General features: G+C 42.4%; 1 protein-coding gene across 1 annotated transcript in view; it reads left to right on the top strand.

Moving 5' to 3' along the window:
- SLIT2 (slit guidance ligand 2) overlaps window positions 1–23933 on the top strand; it is a 404634-nt gene that overhangs the window by 241886 nt on the left and 138815 nt on the right. Inside the window, exons 6-9 of the mRNA XM_075544484.1 lie at window positions 7991–8062; window positions 15536–15607; window positions 18798–18961; window positions 21882–22020. Coding sequence (XP_075400599.1) covers window positions 7991–8062; window positions 15536–15607; window positions 18798–18961; window positions 21882–22020 — 447 coding nt within the window. The remainder of the gene's footprint in view (window positions 1–7990; window positions 8063–15535; window positions 15608–18797; window positions 18962–21881; window positions 22021–23933) is intronic.

Here is a 23933-nt window from a genome sequence, read left to right as displayed (position 1 = left end):
TTGACTCGATGGGAGAGAGTTTGATTTTAGTTTGGTTCCTTCCAAGAGGACCAGAACTGTAGAGCTAGGGACACTCTGTGTGGCCCAGGGTAGTCAGATATACTATAGATCCTGAACTCAGCAGTGCTGTGGGAACTGTCCGTGGTCCTGTGCACTCTCTGCTTTGTGCTAACTTTAAAAGTGTACTGTGAAGGATGATAATCCCTGTCCACTATGGGGAAGTTTGCCACCAACATCCTCTTAGACTTTGTATTTCACATTCCCTCAGGAGCATGGGCGAACAGTCCTCCAAAGGCAGGTGGGGGGAAAAGCAAAACAAAACAATATGACAGGCTGCCCTCCCCACTATCATGACCCTAATTCTTCCTGACAAATCCTGCTAGTCCAGAGCATGTACACAGGCCAGGTAGAGACAAGAGCTGGAATCAAGGACAGATAAACTCCTCAGAACCAGTATTTAGAATAGCCATACCAGGAGGGGAAGGAGAAGCAGAGGGGAGAAAGAGGGACCCAATCACAATGATCTACCTATAAACCTCTCCCAGGGGGATGCACAGCAGACAAGGGGGTAAAGGGAGTCATCAGACAGTGCAAGACATGAAATAATAATAATTTATAAGCGATCAAGGATTCATGATGGAGGGAGTAGAAGGGAGGGGAAAATAATGAGCTGATAAGGGCACAAATAGAAAGAAAATGCTTTGAAAATGATGATGGCAACATACGTGCAAATGTGCTTCACACAATAGATGTATGTTTGAATTGTGATAAGAGTTGTGCAAGCCCCTAATAAAATGATTCATTAAAAACCCTTTGCCAAATACTTCCAAAATAAACAAAAGTAGATCAAACTAAGCAATTGTAAGAGAACCCCACAGAATAATTTAGAATCCAGTTGATCAGTCATAGACTAGAAATCGGTCTGGTCAGCTGCCACGTTGTACTAGGACAGAGTCACGCTGCGCCATCGAGTGGATTCCCAAGCATACCAACCGTATAGGACCGAGCAGAGCTACCTCTGTGGTGGGTTTCAGACTGAAACTCTCTATGGGAGTAGAAAGCTGAGTCCTTCTCCCTAAGAGTAATGGTGGTTTGAACTGCTGAACTGCTGACCAGTCTAAAGGACAACCTGTATGGCACCAGGGCTCCCAGGACCCAGCACAGATCTTCATAGCATCCTCTTCCCCACTCTGCACTACCTGTGAACGTTATATGGGACATGTATACACCCTACCAGGAAAAGGCTAGAGCCAGCAACACAGGAGAACCTCCGACGAGATGGGTTGAGTAAGTGCATCCAACAGTGGGCTCAAACATAACAACACTTGTGCAGATGCCAGAGGAGCAGGCAGGCTTTCTTTGTCTTTTACGGAGCGTGCCTATGAGAGGCCACCAACAGAAACAATACCTGAGTCAAAGTGTTTGTTGTTCTGGATATCATCCGGTCCTGGGCCCCCTCACTATTGTCCCTAGACTTGGGGCTGGGGAAGAATATTGAAAATACCCTGGACTTCTTAAAGCATAAAAGCATATAGTTTAAACCAAAACCAAACCCAAACCCTTTTGTTGTAGGCAATTTTTAAAAAATCACAGAATAAAACATTATTGAAAAGGCAGTAAAGAAGGCAGTGACTCTTGCAGAGTAGCAGAATGGCCACTCTCTGTGCAGACCCACCCTAATTCTGACTAGTCTGAATCCTAGGACTTCGACCCAAGCTTCCATCTCCATCACCTCATAAATCTGCACAGGAGCAAAGCTCTTGGCTCAATCCAGTGTGTCCTTGAACCTGTAAAACACCACTGGGAACATTGCCTTGCCTTTGCTTAATCTTGGCTAAATCTATCCTCTCCTTGGAGAATACCTACCCACTTTCTCTGCTGTCTGTCTGGATTCTGTTCACCGTTCTAAGATCGATGTGTTGTTGCTTTTGTTGTTTGTGCCCTCAGAGGAGACTGCTCTAGCCTCTGGCAATCACTCCCTTCTCTGTGCGTCTGTCAATTCCCGCGTGCGGGTTGGCCATCAGATACCGAGTTGAAGAACAAAGATCCCCAGCCTTGTTTCTTGAAGCACTTCTGGAGGGGAGTCTTGGGAAAGTCAATGCAGAGATCTTAATTTGAATCCAGGCTTCACCACTTACTGACGCCGAGCCCTTTAAAAATGATTGAGCCTTGCTGTGTCTCACTGGCACCTCTAAACTTAGGATAGTAATACCAGCTCTCAGAGTGTCTTGTGAGGATGAGAGAGATAGTGCATATGGAGTAACTGCCGAGCGATGTGCTCGATACCTGTCTTACTATGTGCTCGATACATTCTTTTATTTTTTTTAAGCAAAAGGGAAGAAATTTTGGGGGCCCACAAAGGAAACCGTAGAAGGCCAAGCATACCCTACTGTGTAGGCATGCCCAGCAAAGAGTCACACCATTCACTGTACCCCTGTGCCCCAGAGGGCCTCCCCTTGAGCCGAGACCCAAAGCCCCAGGACTGGCTGGGGGTAGGGATGGTGCTTGATACATTCTGACAATTATTGTCAATGTCATTTCCTATCAGCTTTGATCAATTTACTTAGAATTAAGCTAAGCCTGCAAAGCCGGCTTAGTGGTCTTTCAATACGTTTCGTAGAGCTATCTTTGGCAAACGGATGTAACATTATATCATAGAGAGAGGCTGTCATAATCTATGTAGACTTGTCACAATAAAAAAACAGATATCATTTATTCCTATGAGAAAGCAAAACCTTGCCTTGTGGTTTAAAAAAATAGTAAAGCCTTAAAAGTACGGTAAATTGTTTTCTCTTCCGCAGCATAGTTTCTCCAGTAAGACCCAGATTCACACTTGTACCCTGAGATGAACGGTGGGAATTACAATGAGGGGGTGTGATTATATAAAAACATTGACAGTATTCTTCACTTCTCCCAGTATCACAGTGTATATCTCTGCCCTGCTGGTTTAAAATCATTAATTGCATAGCATCTCAGATTGACTTGAATTTGACTTACAGGAAGGACAATGTCAAAGACATCCAGAAAAGTATCCGGAAGAATTTTCACTTTTCCCAGTGATGTGTGAGTTTTAGCAAGTTTCCTTCTGAATGGAGAGGCAATGCTCTTTTCTCCTATTCCTCCTCAGCAGTTGTGATATGTCACAAGGCAACAAAATAGTTGGTGGGTTCTCTCTCTCCAGCAGTAATATGAATCTGGATTAAATATGTATTTCTGGTATCCAGATGAAATAAAAGAAACCAGGAACACAGTCAGAATAATATTTTTTTTAATGAGAGAGCACTGAAGATCATGCCCAGCTTAGAAATTATCCACGGTGACTAGGTTCCGTATTGTTTTAGAGTTGAGTATGTTTTATGGAGGAGTTTCGTGGTGTAATGGTTAATGGTTGGGCTGCTACCTGCATGGTCAGCAGTTCAAAGCCACTAGCTGCTCGGAAGGAGAAAGACTGAACTCTCTAGTCCCACAAACAGTTACATTATATGAAACCCATGGCAGGGGGGGGGGTTGCTGTGAGTCTGCATTGGCGCGATGGCAGAGTCGTTGTTGTGAGTTTATATTTTATGGTGTTCTCCCTCCCCTCAGTCACTGCCATTGAGTCGATGTCACTCCCTGCCATCAGATCAATATAGACTCAGAACGACCCCACAGAACACGGTAGAACTGCCCCTGTGGATTGCCAAGGCTGTAACTCTGTAGCACTTAAAAAATCAACAAGGGAGCAAACATCAATTAGTGACAAAATCTCACGATTAGGATGTTGTGAATTTGCTATGCGTAAGAACAAAGCCCACTGAAGTTTACGCAGAAGACACCCAATTTCCAAGCGTTTGTGATCTAAATTTTAAGAAACCGAGAGCAACATAAAAAGAACATGAGGAAGAAGCATACTAGATCCAGAATGAGGCGATTCTCTCTGTGCAGCAAGAATGCCAAGTAAGCAGATGTTCACTTTCCCCCATTCAGTATACCTCCTTTAAAGCCTGTATTTAGCAACATTAGAGATGTTGCAACACATACTATCACTCATGTAGACTAAATCCCTTTCTCAAATTGGGCTAAATATGTGTAGTGTTAAGGGAAAACAGATGTGGTTGCAGAATTACATGTGTGCGGGACACAGAGTGGGGTCTCCATTAAATTTAAAAGGGGGGATGGGCTTTGAATACACACAGCACTGTCTAAGGCATATACCGGGCAGAATGACAACAAAGGGACAAGTTATTCTAGATCATCAGAAACGACATCACTGCCACCAAGAGAATCATAGAGAATGCTAACGGTGAGAAAGAGCCTGCAGTGATCTACTTCCCCCTCCTTGTGTTCATGGATTCCCCCTCCTTGTGTTCATGAAGCTCAAGATCAAGTACGATGAAAGTTATGAACTTACAAACTAAAACAGTGGTGGCTTGGATGGAGAGGGGACATAGAATTGGAATGGGAGCATTGAGGGACACTTGGAGGCAGGAAACAGGGAGAACTACCATGATGTGAAAGTCTGTGCTGAGGTCTGAAGGGACTCCTGATTCTATGTCATTTGATCACCGCCTAAAGCTAGCCATACCTTCCCCTGCTTTCCCCTGGGAAGAAATGGTCTCAGACAGCCCCTGTAGCATCACTCATAATGATTTTTATGGGAGAGTTCGAGATCCTGCCTGACTGAAAGATTTCAGGAGATGGCTGTGTTGGCATTTTGTTTTCGAGTGAAGCATATTTTACGGTGCTCCAGTGCTTCCCAAAACCAACAAGCAAGGAAGCACCAAGGAGTGATCAGATCCCATGATTTAGATGCTGTGAATTTGCTGAGTGGGGACAAAATCAGTGGCGTGCAGGAAGGCACGTGTTACTGAGTGCCCTCATCATCCCCATCCCTTTAACACGATGGCCGGTGTGAAGAGTTGTCATGGTATTGGGAGGGGAACAAGTGGGAAGGAAGGGTCTCTTCTTGGCTCCCTCTTCAATTCAGAATCATTTCCGGCCACAATTGGAAAACCCATCAGAGGTCCGGCCGTTCATCACTGTATGCCTGGAGGGGAGCAGACCCTTTTTGTGTTTATAGAAAGCAGGGGTACTCCGGGGATGAAAGGGTAGTAGGCAAGGAAGTAAGAGTAGCAAGCAGGGTGCCCGGAAGAACCCAGAGACCCTGAACTACATGGCACATTTGCCTGGTTCGTACACTGCTCATTTTGCACCACACGCAGACAGATGGAGGCTGGTTGGGAGAGTCTCTCCGGAGCCCCCATGCGGGGTGGGCACACTGCTCTTCATGAACATTTTCTCGGATATAACAGAATCCACTTTTTTGGTGTTTTTAAATTGTCCTGTCTTATTTCATCACTTAAAAGACAGATGACCTAGGGAATGAGGGCGGGGAGGGGAGATGTAGGAAGAAAAACTTCAGCCCCAAGAAAACCTGATATTCTTCATATTTTCCCACCCACCCCCCAAATTAGACTTCTGGCAAGTCTTGGAGCACATTGGTAAAGGGAGGTGAAATTCGCCGATTTTGATTAAGGACGTCGCCACTTCGGGTCTCAGAAAGTCGGCCCAGTCCCACAGGGCAAGATGGGTTTGCGTGTGTTTTAACGCGTGTCCGCTAGCCCTCTGTGGATGGTGGGATGATTTAGAAGGAGCTGGGTCAGCACTGATTTATACTTCGACAGCTACGGATAATGATATACGGGCAAACACAGAGCTCACCCTTTTACAGATTAACCTGGAGACTGCATTAGGCAAATGCGATAGCATTAAAAGATTTCTCCAATCTGTCTGCAAACAATTTCTCTTCCGGACCGTGTCAAGGGTAACGCTGCACGCCATTGTACTAATTTAAATGGCTTTGATGAATTATCCCAGAGGTTAGAGAATAGTAGGGCTGGTTATCCAGTGAGCACTTTAAAATAAGAGGGGCTATTAGCTGAATTGTTCAATGAATTTCATCTGTTAAAACTCAAAAAAGCACACAAGTCTGGGCTTTCCTGGGGCCAAGGCAGCCATATTACATCAGGAGACGTTAAAGGTCTTCTCAGAAAATAAGATTATGCTTCTGTATTAGTTTTCAATAAGTTAGAAATGCTTTTGGCTATTACAGGAGCGTGAACGATCATGAGCAGTGTGGGGATAGCCGAAGTTTATAAGAGCAATCATTTTGTTTGTTTGTTTTCTTCTCTGGGGTGTATCTTTGTTTCAGCATAAATATAGCATGATATATATCTTTATCCTCAGTGATACCATTTACATGCCATACAGTTGGCCTTCTATACAATTGTGTCCCCTCAAGGGATTCTTTAAAAATGAGCTGTGTATTTCCTGAGGCACTCTCGGTGTGCATCATTTCTACATTTGAAGAGGCCTCTGAAAGAGACAGGATTGCATAATCTCACCTTTATTCCGATGGGGAAAAGATGGGGCTTTCTACTCTCATAAAGAGCTAGTCTTGGAAACCCACAGGGACGGCTCTGCGCTGCCGTCTTAAAGAGTCCCTGTGAGTCGGAGTCAGCTCCATGGTCGTGAGTTTCACTGTTTTCCTCTAAAGTCTTGGGAAGGAGACATCTCTTTCCCAGGCCTCTGTAAGCAGCTCCTCAAACATGAATGCGCAACTGGGATCCAAGGACAGAGTTCATTTGTATTACCATCTAGTCCTCGGAGGCCGCATTGCCTCCCCTGTGCTCCATGGAGCTGACCCCTCCCCTTATGAAGCCATTCCGTTGCTACTTCAAGTGCAGCATTAAAGTGTTCTCCTTGCTGGAATGATGTCTCTAAGCATCAACCCGCTAGCTTTAAACGGCAGCGGCGTGTTTGTCGCGGCGAGGACAGTGCACTCGGGGCTTCGTATTTAGCTCCTCCTTTCTAGCCAGCCGTTTTCCTGGATGGAAACAGGAAAATTTAAATTACAAAATATGGGGGCCAAGTGGAGTCTCTTTAACCAAGATGTAGCAGGCGTAGTGTTTTCCCCTTTGAATTTTAATAAATGAGGCCATCCATTTCTGGAGGCAGTGTTTTGTTTAAGGTGTTTGCATTAAGCAGAGGTGCCTTAGAGTGAACTCATGATCCAGCTTTTAAAGTTTGGTGGGTTTTTGTTGCAGTTCCTGTTGTTTAGCCAGCCTTACTCTTATGTTTTCTTGATGTTTGAGTATTTTGTGTATCCACTTAGATGCAGAACATTTTTGTGTTTTTGGTTTTTTTTGCCTTGGGTTGGAACAACTATCTTTGAGACAATCAGCATTTGTATAGATTCCTAAACATATTGAAAAACATATGTCTCCTGACTATCGTTCCAGAAGTTCCTTAACTAGAAAAAATATGTGGGTGGTGGTGGTGGGATATTTTAAAATACGGAGTCCCTGCGTGCATCGGTAAAGCGCGCCCCTTGGACACTGGCACAGCTTCATGAAGCACTCCTGCTTGCTTTCTAGGCGGCGTTCCTGGTTGGGAAGGGCGGGGAGATCTCTACAGCAGAGCTGCTGCTCCTCCTGGCTCTGGAGTTCTGGAAGGAACGCTGCTTTTACAAGGAGCAAACCTGAGAGTAGACGTGCTGGTGCTTGCCAAGGAGAGCTAAATTAACATGCAGCTGGGCTCCTCTGATAAATGGATTCGGTTAGGTCACCGAGGGGATGCCTGTGACATTAAGTGATTTACAGTGCTTTACCTTAATGAAATTGTTTCGGCAAGATGACGCTGAAAGCTCTTAATGGATAGCTTTTCTTGATGTAATGAAATTGCATTCCTATGGCATTTAATATAAGGTGCAGTTAATATTTACTGGAGCTTTCCAAAGGCTGCTGTGTGCTCAGACAGTTCAGAACAAAAAGATTTCAGTGGCGGCATCAGGGCCGGGGTGCCTTGTGACATTCTTAAGCAGATGCGTGTTTGGGGGAGAGCGTGTCCCCGAGTGTGGCCAGGGTTCCCGAGCCCCTTTCGGAGACATCCTTGCACCCTGCCTTGTGCGTCTTCCTCCCTTTTACGCCTCTCCCTCTAATCTGTTTAACAGGCAACTGGATTACAACCAGATCAGCTGTATCGAGGATGGGGCGTTCCGGGCGCTCCGGGACTTGGAAGTACTGTAAGTAACTGTCTCTCTCGTGCTCTGCACTGGAGCTTGCTTGTCTGGGCATGGCTAATTTGAAGCTTATCCGGCAGCCAGAAACCCTGTGTCCAAATGTTCTCCAGAAGGTATCCCTTAAAGAACTCAGGTGCCTTCCAGGAAGAGGCTTAGGGAGACTTGTCTTTGGAGGAACGGCGGTCCGCGATCCACATAGATGATCTTGTGTTTCTCTTGCTCTTAAAACTTGCTAATTCACGGATGTGTGGGAATACCCAGCCCTGAGAAATAAACAGGATATTAAACCCAGTTCTTTAGGAACGATAACTACAGAACCTACAGCTCATGACAAGTCAAGAGCGGGACAGTCCACCATTTCAGTGACTGGCCTACGGCAAGGGGGTTGGTGAGGTTGGTCTGCGGAGTGTATTAAGAACTTGTTATGCAAAGGGAATATGTTACTTCTCCTTTGTGTGTGTGTGTGCTGCTTTTTTTGCTTTGAAATGTTGCCTATGACAAAGTGTCTTTAAGGTTATTTTAAAACCTATTATTTTAAAATCTATTATTTTGAAATCTACTATTCGATTTTAATAAGCTGTCTTAAAGTCTTCCCCACTGACTTGGTCAGGCTGCCAGGTCCTAAAGTTGCCTTCCTTTCCCTTCTGGTGGACAGAATTGGTCACAGGTAACTAAAATCACTTGCTGACCTCAGACTTGGCAAAAAGAATCCTCCATGAAAATCAAGAGCTATGAAAAATTTCTGAGCCAGTCATACATTTCTGGAATTTTTCTCTCTCTGTTTCCTCTTTCTCACTTGTTTTATATACTTGGCTGTTTTCCCGATGGTGATTTTTGTTTTAGGGTTGCAATCAAACATTTTCATGAAAAACTACATCATAAATCCAAAATTGTATGGGAAGGTAGAGAAATTTTGAATTTTTGGTCCATGTATTAGACATCATCTGGAAATCATGCAGTCCTTCTGAGAGAGAGAAAATTTCCCTCGTTTTATAAATTGTTTGTGGAACAGAATGAGATTTTGAAAAAGATTAGTGTTTTAGTGTTTCCATGATAAAGACTTTTTTAGTTGTATTTCTTATATTTCACCTCTCATTGTGAGCAAATGAATAGTAATAAAAGCTTCATAAAGTATCTAGTTGGGAATTATTTTAAATGATGTATATAAGAGTGAGTTGATTGAGATAAATTGCAGTATATTAATGTCCACACCCTCTGTGCCTATTGATAACCATATGTTTTTCTGTAGGGGAAAATACATATCCTATCATTTTAGCTTTGAAGTCACTTTTTAAAATGTGCTCCAGAATGATCTTGAATATATGAAGCTCACAGATACTATTTAAAATCAGAAAAAATAGGATACAAGTATGATGATATGATAATGATCGAATGTCAAAAAACTTACTCATCATCACTCAACTGAAATTGAGGGGACTACTTTCTGACAAGAATTCCCCAATTGGACATTGCTGATATTTCCAGAAACACCAATCTGCTCCAAAGGCAGTGATTCTACTTGATACAGGAATCACATGGAAGTTTGCTAACTATTTTAGATTAATTGAACCCCTTAGCACACTTTGCTATTTAAAAAATATTTAGTTTCATATAGATATGGAGTCATTTGGGTTATTTCTCTCTCTCCCTCTCTTTCTCTACATATACACACATATCTGGTGCCTGCTAAAAATAAGGCTTTCAAAGCATCTTCTCATGTACTTAAGACATATTGTCAAGGGAGACCAGTCCCTGAAAAAGGACCTCATAATTGGTAGGGAGTCAGCAAAAACGAGGAAGACCCTCCCCGAGATGGCCCACAATAATGGGCGCAAGCATGAGCAGAGTGGTGAGGGTGACACAGGACTGGGCAGTGTTTGTTCCATTGTACAGAGCGTCGAGTAGAAGGCAGCTTCATGGTATTTAATGGCAACCGCCCATCGTGATAGTAGGCCTCAATTAAACCTTTACCTACAAGTGCAAAAACTAAGCATTTTCATATTTTATTTAAAAGAATATCATTTTAAGTAAATTTGTAAAGGCAAATGGCCTCATGCATTTTATTTGTCACGTTAGAAGATATATGAAAGCAATTCAACCCAGAGCTGCTAATGTAAGACACCCTCAAAGTTATAAATCCTCAGGTGGGAAGATGGGGGTGAGGGTGGAGCGATAAAAAGAGCTAATACCAAGGGCTCAAATATAAAGAAATTGCTTAGAAAATGATGAAGGTAACCTATGTACAAATGTGCTTGATACAATTGATGTATGGATTGTTTTAAGAGCTGGAAGAGCCCCCAATAAAATGATTTTTTAAATGTAGTGAAACAAACAAAAACAGTTATAGATTCTTGATGCTCCATGATTAAAATGAAACAAAAATTGAACATAATTTTGAACCATTTAAAATATAGGTCTCAGGGGAGTAAAGAATGGTTGTTGGGGCTGGGGTCTGAGAGAAGTAGTAGCGACTGATACATGATCCAATGTCTGAATTTCATTGTAAAGGAATTAAATATTTTATATTAAGATGGCATAGAACTAAGCAAATATTGTTTTAATAGTTTGCTAGCTGTTATTTTTATGCCATAATACTTTAAATAGCCTTTAGATAAATTATTGGGTAAAAATAAGGGAAAACAGGCAAGTCAACATAGCACTGAAATTCTTGGTTTCCAAAATCACTTGTGACCTATTGTAAATATTTGGTCTTGGTTTATGGAATTTTCATTAGAGAATTTCCAGAAAGGACATTGTCTGTTTTTCTTCTTCGTATAAGTCATGACTCTGCAGAGTGTATCTTCCTTTTAAGTGGAAAGAGTAATGGAACATTCACTGGGACAGAACCTTAACATATACGTTTTCAGATGCTGTAGATTTTTATTTGACTTTAAGTCCTGGATTGTTTGGGAATAGATGAGTCTTCTATGGTCCATTGGGAAGGTGGAGTCCAGCGCCATTCTTGAAATTCCTTAGATTAGGAGCTGAGAGAATGGATGAGGTTCAGGAAGACTTGAAAGTCAAAGTAGATGAAAGCAAGGGAGACCTTTATTACTTGCGTATTCTTAGTGGCTTGCCATGTTAGGGAGCTGTGTTTGGGGGGGTACTGAGTCATTTATTTTCTTCATGTATAGATGCTGTTGTACCTTTAAGTCCATTCAGACCACAGAACAAAACGCTGCCCAGTCCCATGCCACCCTCCCAGTCATTCCTGTGCTTAAGTCCATTGTTCAGCCACTGTGTCGATCCATCTCATTGAGACCCTACCGCTCTCTATAGTTTGCATCTTAGAAATAACACTCTGGAAATGTAATATAAACCGATATTTGTTTTTATTTTTAGACCCTCAATACAAATGTGAAAGCGAGATTCCTCCATTGCTACTTTCAGATATTATATGTTTGTTTTATGCTTATTTGCTGGTTCTTCCTTCTGCATAGAATAGACATACCTTAGTTTAATTAGAGCACAGAGATTCCTATCCATTGAATACCAGACTCTCTGCCAAGTCCTATTCTTTGTTCGAATGGAATCATAAAAGACTAGATTCTAGTCTTGGTCTTATAAAGGCTACGTCATTATCCAGGCTCACATTTCTGACCAGGCACCAGAATGCCCTGAGTAGTACATCACATACATTCAACAGAGCCAAGTTGGAAAGTCTTTCTTCCCACAAAGAGAACATCTTAAGATTGTACATAGAAATAAGTGTGCACTTTAGAGAAAGGTTCACAACACAAATGTAACACTACGTGAACTCACATTTTAGAATGGGAGCTGATCTTGACCATACCACAGTTGTGCGCATACCTACAGTCATATGCAGTATTGCAAGATAACAATTTCATTGCTTCTGCATCCTGTTGACATCACCAGTTATTAGGATTAACATTGATTTGCCAGTTTCAATAGGCTCAGACCAAACCCCCAGCCATGAAGTGAATCCCTCCTCACAGCCACCCTATGGGACAGAGCAAAATTGTAGATGGCTTGATGAATTCCTACAGCTGACTTCCCAGCAGCTGAGCACTTAACCCTGGTGCCACCAGGGTTACTGCCATCCATCTCCACTGCCTGGGAGGCATTTCTGGCCCCGAGCAACCTTGGATCATGTCTCCATAATCCTTCACGGAAGCAGACAGCCTCACCTTTCTACCGCAGGGCAGCCGATGGTTTTCACATCCCCCTTCAGTTAGCAGCCTGGTGCCTAAACCACAGAGTCACCAAGGTGATACGGAATAAAAATACTAAGATAGTGAATGCATTGTTTTCCCAGTTGACATATGGGAGTTTATAGTTTGAGAAAAGTCTGCAGCTGTCTATGGGCTTTGATAGAGAGTGGTATTCATTGAAAACCCATTGTGCTTAGCAGCTGTAAGAAACCGTAGTTCAAAGTGAACACAAGTCTGCTGAGCGTGAGATGCTAAAATAAACCCAACAACTTCGAAACATTTTTATCCTCAAAGTCGCACTTGAGTTTGCCAATATAGTCTGAAGATTTCAATCCGAGTATGACAACATACATTTTGAGAGTGACAAAAAATGGTCGGTTGAAAGCAAATCTATTTAAGAAGTGAAAGCTTTGTAATTCAGACATCAGGATAGAAACATGTTTTGTTTTTATTGGGGGCATGGGGGAAGATTCTCTTTTCATTTTAGCCCAGGAAAATGCTAGAAGCTTTTAAATCAATTGAGCCAACCAAGTCAGTACTTTATAGGTACTCCATCAAGCATATCACACCAAAACCAAATGCCAGGTTGTCTAGTCGATGCATATTCGTAGCGACCCTGTGTACGACTGAAGGCAACACTTCCCGGCCCTTAGCCATCCTTACGACTCTTCTGTGTGAGCTTGCTGCTGCAGCCACAGTGTCAGTCCCTCTCGCCGAGGGTTGTCCTCTTTTCTACTGCCCCATGGCCCGGCTTAGTGTGGTACATTGCAGAAGTGGCTCATCACTGTTGCTGCACGACTAGGTCTGTAATAGACATGTCCAACATTATTAAGGAGGTGAAGTCACTGCCTCCACATCAAACAACCTGGATCCTTCCCACTGATAGCTGCAGCCACGGCTGACCTCCAGTGATCCCAGAAATGTATTTTACTTCAACCAGTGCAGAGCTGGCCCGTGAACTCTTAGAAATATTTGAATTAGTTGCCAGTACTTAGAGCTTTGAAAGGTCGATCTAAAAATTTTCCATTTCCTGAGTCTCTTAAAAAAAAAATCAGATGGTTTGGCAGTCTTGTGATACAGAATTGCAACAGTCCACTGGAGCTGAATATTAGCGGCTACTACCGTGCCCTCTCCTGAGTGCCCAGGCCACCCTGTCCTCAGCTGTGTGTCTTCTGGTCTCCATTGCACCTGGCCTGTGTGTTTCTTTACACCAGGCTATTTTCGCCTTAGTTCTCCTGCTGGATGTCATGCCTCCACCCATCCCTTGCCTTTGAGATGACTGTGACTCCCAGCAAGCCTATCAGACAGCATAGAAGTGCGCCCTAGGGTTGCCAAGGCTGGAAGCAGACTACTGCTTCATCTTTCTCTTCAAGAGAGGCCGGTGGGGTTGAACCATGGACCTTTTGGTTAGCATCCCAACACTTCATCCCTCTTCATCTCTAGGGCTTCTACGGTGTCTGATGTCATGTGAATTTGCAACTCTTACTTCAAACCTTTCTCCAAATTCACCTTCCTCCACCTGAGCTGTCCAGTCCATCTTTTCTGACTCCTTCAGCAGCGTGGCTTCATCTCTTTCCTGTCTCGGATCGCTTCCCATCACGGCACTTTAGCCTCGCACTCCTCAGTTAATGACCTGCTCCCTTTGTTCTCCCAGAATCCTCAGACTAGGGGACTCGCATCTCTCGCTTCATTTTCTTTATCCTCAGTGTTAGTGCAGTGTGTAATTCATCTTCCTAGTTGGAGAGTCTGAGATGTTTCGGACATAATTAAAATATATATTTTGGAAAACCAACAAGCCGCTCTCATTGAATCAATTCTGACTCATAGTATACCATGAAAGGGGTTTTGAGACTGTCGATCTTCATGGTGCCTCCCTGCCTCCTTTTCGCCCCGAGGAGTCGCTGGTGGGTTTAAACCACCCACCTTGAAGTTTGCAGCCCAATACTTCATTTCTGTAATATTCTATGTTGCCACGTCCATTCAGGAACTATTTGATGAGCGAATGAATGACAACAATGACGACAATAATAGAACAACTCACAATGTTGTGTTAGAGCAAAGGAAGAACCATGTTGTTGTGAGGTGCCATCAACCGGGCTCCAAGTCCTAGCGACCCTGTGTGTGACAGAATGAGACGTCACTCCGTCCCGTGCCTCCCTCGCAAATGCTGTCATGTTTCAGCGCATTGTTGAAACCATTGTGTTGGTCCCTCGTGCTGACGATCTTCCTTTTTACCAAGCATGAAGAGGAGCCCTTGTGGCATTATGGGTTTCTCTCTCCACGGGAGAAAGAGGAGTCTTGCCACTGGTGTAAAGAGATACGCCTCAAGGACCCACAGGGGCAGTTCTATTTTGGGTGTTTTGTTTTCGAATAGGAAACATAGCTTAGGCAACAATTTGAACCAAGTAAGATTACAATGACTTTCCCCAGAACTCCCTGGACCACCCATTGTCCAGGCTCTCGTGCAAGCAGCCATTGTCCTGACCGCACAGCACCTAGGGACGGGTAGGATATTCTATGACATCAGCAAACCCGAGGCTTGATCATGCCTCTGAAGCGCTACAGCGGGTCACTTCACCCGTACCAAGTGCAAGCATCCGATATAAAAATCATTCTCTGTTCTAATTTTATATAGGGAATGGTATGACCTATGACAAACGATTAGCACAACTTTGTCCCAGGTCCTGATGGACCTGATCCTGTGCTCTTGCTGTGAGATTTAAAAAATGTTCATTTCCCGTGGTCAAGAATGACCCTATCGAAGGCCACCCCCATCAGCACTCGATGCGAGGTCAACCTCCTCCCTTGGTGACATCGTGGATGCCAATATGAGGTTTCCAGTAGCTGCATTTTTTTAGAAGGAAATGTTTGGGTCTTCCTTTCCAGGTATCTCTGGGAGGATTCAGCCCTCTGATCCATGAGCATGTTCACCATTCCCACCAGGCAGGATGCCCTTGGATGGAAATATAATTGTCCTGTTGTCCAACTCTATTTTTTTCTTTCACCAATATCACGAATATACAATGTGTTTGAAGTAGCATTAGCTAAAACCATAAATATGCACTACGTATTTAATAAATCCAAATGGATGATGATACGTTAAAGATAGAAATTGAATTACTAAATGATCTGTAGCATAGCACATTCTCTGTGCCATGTCTTTGAGAAAATTGCCCTCCGTGGGCATAGTGAGAAGGTGTTTTCTTTCTATTAATATGTAGAGTGATCAATGAATGTTTGCATCTTGATGATCGACAAATATTTACATCTGAAATTTCTAACGGATTTTGTCTTTATTCTACAGCACTCTCAACAATAACAACATTACTAGGCTTTCTGTGGCGAGCTTCAACCACATGCCTAAACTTAGGACTTTGTAAGTAGCCATACTATACATAAAGGTCGATTAAGACACCCGGGAATTACTGTTGTTATAACGCAATTAACAGAACCCTTTGTTTAGGATGAGCTGGTAAGGAAAACGTCCCCTGTTTAAGAGTCTAGATACATACTTTGAGTAACTTATGACTATTCTAAACTTTAAAGCTTTCTTTTAAATGGTATGCAGTATGAGAAATTTGGGTTGGGGAAACATTTGCTTTGAGCTATTGTGGAGGTCACATTTCATTAAGAAATGGAAGATTTCTTGATTGGCTGTCATGAATGATAAATGAGAGATCTTTATGATTTTATTACTGTTCTACATGGAGACCTAATAAAGCAAAACTGGTTCTCCAACATTCTTTGTAATATAAAATCAGAGTACCCCTTTCACTGCTTCTCAACCTAAAAATGTGTCGATATTTACTTTTAAAAATACCTTTTCAGGGTTACTAATAAGCATAAGTAAGGGTTTTCACTAAATACAATGGTTCTCTAATCAAGTACTACTTACGGGTGAGTTTTCTTTTCTCTTAGTGAAAAAAAATGAATCTTTAAATTCAAGTGCTGTATTTAGTTAGGAACTTTTCAAAGGTAGCTCTCATTTGAACTGGTCTCAGAATTAATTATGTTGGCCTAAAAAATGTTTCATATGAGAATTGGCTTAAAATACAGCCAAATATTCAGCCTTTTTAGGGAAGAATAATTTTAAGTAGGGTGAATATGCTTTTTATTGGGCTTCCAAAATATTTATGATTTTTCAATGGTACATAACTTAAATTTACGGTTACACATTTTTTTTCTTTCTTGACCATAGTCAACTGAATCATCAATTTTAATGAATTAGATAAAACCAATCATCTGTGATATTTTTTCCTCACTAAATTGTAACTTTTGGGTGACACATTATTATAATTTCCATGCAATACAGTTGAGAAAAATGGAATGATTCTAAAAGTATACAAAGATTACTAAGTTTTACTTCCTTGGGCTATCAATTTAAGACTAATCTGACTAAATTAACAGGCCGGTTAAGTCCTCCGCTATGTAGCCAGATGGATCTTTTTGTAATTGTCTCTAGCATTCTTTCTGCAGCAAATTGACCAAGCTTCCAATCCTTTCAAATAGCAGGCAACTGACCTTACAAAAGCATTCTGCATTTCCTATGCCTTTTGTGTTCTTACAGAAATGCACCATGATTTGTTTACTGGTCAGGTTTTTAAATATGGGTTTTTTCTTATTTCAAATGTGTACACATGTGTCTGAGTTTGAGACTGAAATATGTAGAGATGGGCAATATGACCTGGCCACTATGCTGCTTTGGTTCCATAGGATGGCCCTCTGAATTAAAGTCATTTGTAACTGAATGAGTTTGTGATTGTAAAGTTATGTATGTGTTTCCAATAACTGAGGTATGCTGAATTGTTGCGTGTAAGTAATATTTGATAATGTTCGTTGGAAATTTTAGAAATGTCATGTGGTATACTTCTGTACCATTAGACGCTGGAGATAGGAAAGGTGGAATGAGGCAGGAGAGAAACTGTCTGCTTTATAGTTGTTTGTTTAATTGAATGAAACTTTTTAAGACATGAGTTAACACAGAAAGGCACCTTACACTGACTGTATATCATTGGTGAGAGGCTGAAGGGCAAAACACATAAATGGTACTTCTTTGTACCTGTGGTCATGAAGAATATCAAGCAGGCTTGCTTATCCTGTATTTTTCCTGAAAAGAACTTATTAGCTTGAATATGACCTAATGCTGAAAACCACCCAATTTCCAGGAACACAAAGGAAATAGACAATTTACCTGGAAGGCTAATATTGCTATACAGAAGCCCAAAGGGACAGCAGTCTCCCAGACTCTCACTTTTGGGATGTACAACTCTGCTTTTCACCAAAGCAATATGGCGCCTTCCTTCCTTCCTTCCATTTCACAGTTATGCAGACCCCTGCCCCGCTGCCAACACTTACAATCAGTGGCACAAAAGCATACCACCAACCGCAGAGGCAGAGAACGTAACTGGTATGAAAGTGGCTAATAGGAAAGTTGAGTCTGACGTTACCCGGCTATTCCAAAAGGTAGCGTTGTAATTCTGAAATATTCCTTCTGTTTCCGGTGCCAGACTGCCCTGTATCGCCAACGGGACCCATAAGAAGGCAAAGCAGTCTTCTAGTGTTAACTTCGCTTGCTTTGGATGGTTCATTATTCCACAATATGATTGCTACTTAGAAATTCCATCTTTATGGCCCAATTATCTTTCTGGACTGAGTTCCATGTTTTAATAGCCATTACTTTTATTGGGTTAGAATTGAGCACATCAGCTAAAAAGGGCTAAAATGATATTACTTTGTCAAGGATGATTCCGGGAATGATGCTTTGATTTATAGCTTTGAGTGTCCTTCGCTCTGGTTTGGGAAAACATAAAAGCCGGTCTGAAGTAATTTACCTAATTTAGTGGATACATTTGTCTGATATTTTATTAATGGAGAAGAGCTATTTGCCACTTGGAAGCGATCCATGATCTTGTGTGGATCTTGGCCAACAGAAAAGGAAACACTTAATTCCTTCACTGCCTACCATTTATGCCTTTTAATTTCGGCCTCAGCCCTTTGAGCAGGGTCCCAGTAGCCAACAAAGCTAATTCTCATTTTTTTTCTGTGATTAAACAAAAAAAAAAAGGAAATCAGAATCTGGGCTGTGAAAGAAGGGTTTATATTGAAGCATTGTTCTCTCTTGGTAAGAAAAAAGCAAACCGTTTCTATAGTGACAGAAAACGGCAGAACGTACTGATATTTTGAAGTTGGAACCACGTCTTTTGTTCACTGGCCCTCTCCTTCCACTGGCCTCCCCCCGCCCTGCCCCCATTTGCCTTCAGCTTATTTCAACTCTAGAACCACTTGGCAGGGCTTATATTTTAGCGTCACCAGTTTGAATGCACAAAACGAACAAAGAATTCCACGGGCACATTTTAGCACCTGTCGATGCGCTTTGCTCAAAGTAAACGAAAAGCCGCCTGATCGTGCGGTTGCGATCCTGTTGAATTGTGTAGTAGATGGAAACATGCTAGAGTCTGTTTTTTCTGCTGCTGACGAAAGCTACCCATTGTCGTTTATGATTTTTTCGAGTTTTTGAAGTAACCATTTTCTGTCTTATTGCTTCCAACGTCTTCCCTCTCGTCTAGTCGACTCCATTCCAACAACTTGTACTGTGACTGCCACCTGGCCTGGCTCTCCGACTGGCTGCGCCAGAGACCCCGAGTGGGCCTCTACACCCAGTGTATGGGCCCGTCCCACCTGCGGGGCCATAACGTAGCGGAGGTTCAGAAACGAGAATTTGTCTGCAGTGGTAAGAGAGAAAGAAGCATTACGCGATTGCCTTACTGTGCCGGGTGTCCAAGAGGCCGGGAGAGCGCATGCCAGCCCTTTCTGTAGCCATGCGCTGCTCACTAACACTTGCCATCTTGCATTCATTCCCCAGGGTGGTCCTCTCTTTAATGATTGTCAGTTGTTAGACATTTTTGCAGGGTTGACAATGGCCGATGACTTCTCCCATGACAGCTTTTTCTGTTTTTGACATCTGAGGGTATGCGGGAAATTACGACACTAAGGTTCTGTTGGCCACGCATCATTTTCCCTGGAAGTAATCCGTTAGCTTTCCTTGTCGGTTAACAACTGAAAGTGGATGTATCTGTGCTTGCTTGGGTCCCATCTGTAAAATCCAGAAAGTAATTCAATCAGAGTTGCAGAGATGCCAAAAGACTTGCTTTAAACAGAATGCAAAGACTACATATGAGTATGCCCGTTCTACTGGAAACACATGACTGGCTTTTGTAACAAAAATCAGGAAAAAAAGCAATAAGACACAGACTATGTAAAATAGCAAGAGCTGGGATTAGTTGAGTGCTTTCACTGTCTTGGGAGAAAAGATGGGGCTGTCCACTCCCGTAGACTTACTGTCTCTGAAACCCAAAGGGTCATTTCTGCCTGGTCCTTTCGGGTGGTCATGAGTCAGAATTGACTCTGTGGGAGTGAGCTTGGTTTGTTTGGTTTTTTTAATTTTTATTTCTATGTGGCAGGTACCGATTGTAGTATTGCACATCTATCTGCTTCATTTATTGATCTCATCTCAAAACATATCAGGGATTAAAATGATGGGAAAGGCAGATATGCAACCTTGTTTAAGATTGAAACATGTATCTCTACCTAGCCATTCAAATATATATTTGAATTCTTTATTATCATATTTTAGGATTGTGCTTTTCAATATAATTATATAAGAAAATCAAACTCACTGCCATCAAGTCGATTCCAACTCATACTGACCCTATAGACCTGAGTACAGCCCCTGTGGGATTTTGCAATTGTAACGGTTAATGGGAGTGGAAAGCCTTGTCGTTCTCCCACACTGTGGCTTGTGGTTTTGAACTGCTAGCTGTAGGGTTATCAGCCCAGTGTCTAATAACCACGACACCACGAGAGCTCCTGATTATAAAATAGATTTGTCTTGATTATGCTAGTCTCATTTTAATGTGTCTGTTCAAAATAAAATCAAACAAACCTTTAAAGTTCATGTTATACGTTATCTTTGGCCATTTTTACTTTTTTACAGAAGGAGGTTTTAAGTAAGACCGTGTTAGTACAGGATTCTGTTTCGTGTGGTGTGTTTTTTTATTTTTTAAAGCAGTTTTATATATTTTCTCCATTTTTTATAACCCAGAAAATTTTTTTCTTATAATGTCATGGAATGTTCTCAGTGGATCTGATTGCCTTAAATTAAATTAAAATATTAAATTAACTAAATAAAGTAAATTTGATTAAATAATGAGATGACTAACAATTCTCTAGTAACCACTATTTTCTCTCTTCACTTTTTGCTTCCTGCTTTCTAGACGAGGAAGAAGGCAAGTTCACGTTTCCTTTCTAGACTGAGCCCACTTTTTGGTTGATTTTTGTCTGCGTGAAGTTTGAGTCTGTGTGGAGCAAGATTGAGTTAGTAACTGATGCTGTGGGACTACAGAGAATCAATTCTGACCTATAGCGACCCCGTATGGCAGAGTAGAGTAGTCCTGAGAAGCTTTTTTGGCTACAATCTCTCCCCAAAACAAGCCTCCAGCTATTTCTCCCACAGAGCTGTTACAGGCTGTGCTGGGACCCCGAACCTACACCATTGCAGGGAGGCCTCATCACTCTAGCCCTTTCTCTCTAGTTAATGAGGGGTTTCCCTGCCTCCTGTCTAATAACCAAATCCTGGTGGCACGTGCTGATGTGGTGGGATGCAATCCGCGAGGTCCGCAGTTGAAAACCTCCAGGCATTACGAGGGAGAAAGACAGAGCTTCTACTCCCGTGGACAGTTTACAATCTCAGAAACACAGAGGCAGCTCCAGCCTGTCCTAGAGGGTCGCTGTGAGTCAGCATTGACTCGATGGCAGTGAGGTTGGTTTTGGTTTGGCCTAATAACCGTGCTGCTATAGACGGCTGTTTGGGACAGCTCTGCTAATTCTCTGTGGTGCTGTGTTCAAACAGGAAACATTTCAAAATACCCTACCCGCTTAATACTGAATAGTTCATATGTACCTGCAGATAACCACTCACACTCAAATTTTAAATTATGCTGAACCCAAACATAATCGTATGGATTAACAATTACAGTATGGCATGACATAAATTAAAATAATAACTTCAATGAAAGCAGTAATTTTGACCCTGTCCAGCCATAAAACTTAATATTATCTGCCCCCCCACACACACACACACATTTACTGGTGCGTGATTACTTGATTACAGCTGTAGTTGTGTGCACCACTATGGAATGTTACCATGGTCGCTTCTGTGTTGAACACAATGTAAATGGAGCCCTGCAAGTGCAGCGGCTACTCAGCTCAGTTTAAGTTTATTAGAAGTGCCATACAAATGAGTCTGTCTGACACAGCTGTTGTGTGTGTATGCGTGTGTGTGTGTGTCTCAGAATAGTTGTAAACAGCATTTTCATTTAGATGTGAATTTGAACTTGACCTCTTTTTTATGAATCACCCATCTCTCTAACCCATTGGTAAAGATCTCATCTCCTTCATCTGAGTGTAGATCCTCCAGTAAATCAATGCATGTTTCCTACAGTGTGTTTAGATGTCTAGGTCCATCTTGATGATCGGGGCTGTCATTTCTTCAGGGTGCAGTGGTACTTGCACTACGTGTGTGTGTGTCTCACTTGTGGAAATCGCAGAGGGCACCTAACATTGACACTTCTTTGTGTGTGTTTTCTTGGCAGGGCACCAGTCTTTCATGGCTCCGTCCTGCAGTGTGCTCCACTGCCCAGCGGCCTGCGCCTGTAGCAACAATATCGTAGACTGTCGGGGGAAAGGTCTCACTGAGATCCCCACAAACCTGCCTGAGACCATCACAGAAATGTATGTACTACGTACCCCCTAACCCTCTCCCCACTTCTCCATCCACTGCCCTTGGGAGCCATGGAATTCTATAAGAGCACCTAGGTGTATCAAAGGCAGATCTGATCAACTGGCATAGACAAATGTTCCTTTTGAGAAGTCTGTTGATTCTTATTCTGGGTAATTAAATACTTGTTAAAAATGGCCATGATTTTTTTTAAGCAAAAGTAGAATCTGAAAGACTGTATTTTAAGGAAAAATAAGATTTACCCTTCTGTTGGAAAGGACGTATTTAAGATACTTTAGAGAAATAAGAAGAGTTATGCCTTGAATGAATGTTTGTCCTGAAGCAGATCTGTCGTCGTCCATTTCCGACCTGGAGGGGTGGAGCTGAAAGAAGGGCTTAGCTGAGATTATCCATCTTGAAAGCTGAGAAGTAGCTCACGTTCCACCTCCTCCAGTGCTCAACTTTTAAAATGCAGTTTCACGCCTTCATGGGAATTGGTGTACAGGCAGTCTCTGGGTTACAGGTGAGATGCCTTCTTATGTGTGTCTTTAGGTTAAATTTGCAGGTGAGGCGGCATAGGTACAGGCATGTCTGATGCAGCTTTACTTTAGAGGCTGCATGCTCACCAACACCAAAAATTGTAAATTTGGTTTAATTCATGAAAAGGCTCAGAGCCTCACAATGACTTCAAAGCAATAGGAAAAGCAAATCAAGGTGTTCGTGATGAAGGATTTAATGTGAGTAAGGACTGGTTCAAAGGGTTGGCACATTTGCCAAGCATTAAAAGATAAGTATGTTGTTTGTTGTTGTTGTTGTTGTTGTTGGGTGACATCAAATCAGTTCTGGCTCATAGTGACCCTGTGCACAATTGAAGGAAACACTGCCTGGTCCTTTGCCATCCTTCATATATCAAACACAGTCAATCCATTATGTTGATGACCTTCCTCTTTTTACTGCCCCTCTATCTTACCAAGCATGATAGCCTTCTCCAGGGACTGGTCCGTTCTGGCAATGTGTTCAGAGTATGTGTGCCCAGTCTCAGCATCCTTGCCTCTCAGGAGCATTCTGGGCCTGCTTCTAAAGCGGTTTGTTTATTCTTTTGGCAGTCCGTGGTCCTTTCGCTATTCTTCACCAGCACCATCATTCAAAAGCATCGATTGTTCTTCCATCTCCCTTATTCAATGTCCAAAATTCAGAAGACTAGTCGGATTTGCTTTAACATGTGGGACTTTATAAAAAATCAAATCAAGACAAAAACCCCTTGTCACTGAAGCGATCCCCACTCATAGTGACCCCACAGGACAGAACAGAACTGCTCGGTAGGGCTCTGAGTCTGTGAGTCTTTATGGAAACAGGGAGCATGGTCTTTCTTCAGGGAGCCGTTGGCGCATTTGAATCAGCGAAATGACTAGCACCCCAGTGCTTAGCGCATTATGTGCCACCAGATCCCACTTAGAAATGGTAAGAAGGGGCATCTCGCCCTCCGGATGTACAGCAGCTTTCACGTAGCGAGCACTTTAGATGATTTGCATTGGTGTTTCCCTCCATGGAAAAGGATTCTTGCACACGATTGCAGATGCATTTGGTATGCAGTTGCTCAGTGCATTTTTTTTGTCCTTCCCAAGTAGAAGTCCTGTGGATAAAACAAGGGCGGGTAAGACGTAAATGGAATGCTTTTGTCCTCTGGAGAAGTATACTTAAGGAAAAGGGTGTGCCTCCATACCCATTCCCTGAAAAAAACCCTGCTAACCATCAGTACATCATATTATAGCTTTGAAAATCAATTCGGCATTGTAACTAAATGAACAGGTTTGGTTGTTTTCATCAGAAAATGAAAAAGATGTCCAAGTTTTTGTGACAGACCTACATCAAAGTCATTGCCTTCAAATTGGTTATCGTTTAGAGTCTGTAGGTCAAAATGAAACCA

This window comes from Tenrec ecaudatus, chromosome 3 (genome assembly GCF_050624435.1).
Source record: "Tenrec ecaudatus isolate mTenEca1 chromosome 3, mTenEca1.hap1, whole genome shotgun sequence".
Lineage (NCBI taxonomy): Eukaryota > Metazoa > Chordata > Mammalia > Afrosoricida > Tenrecidae > Tenrec > Tenrec ecaudatus.
This window is presented reverse-complemented; position numbering and strand designations above follow the sequence as displayed.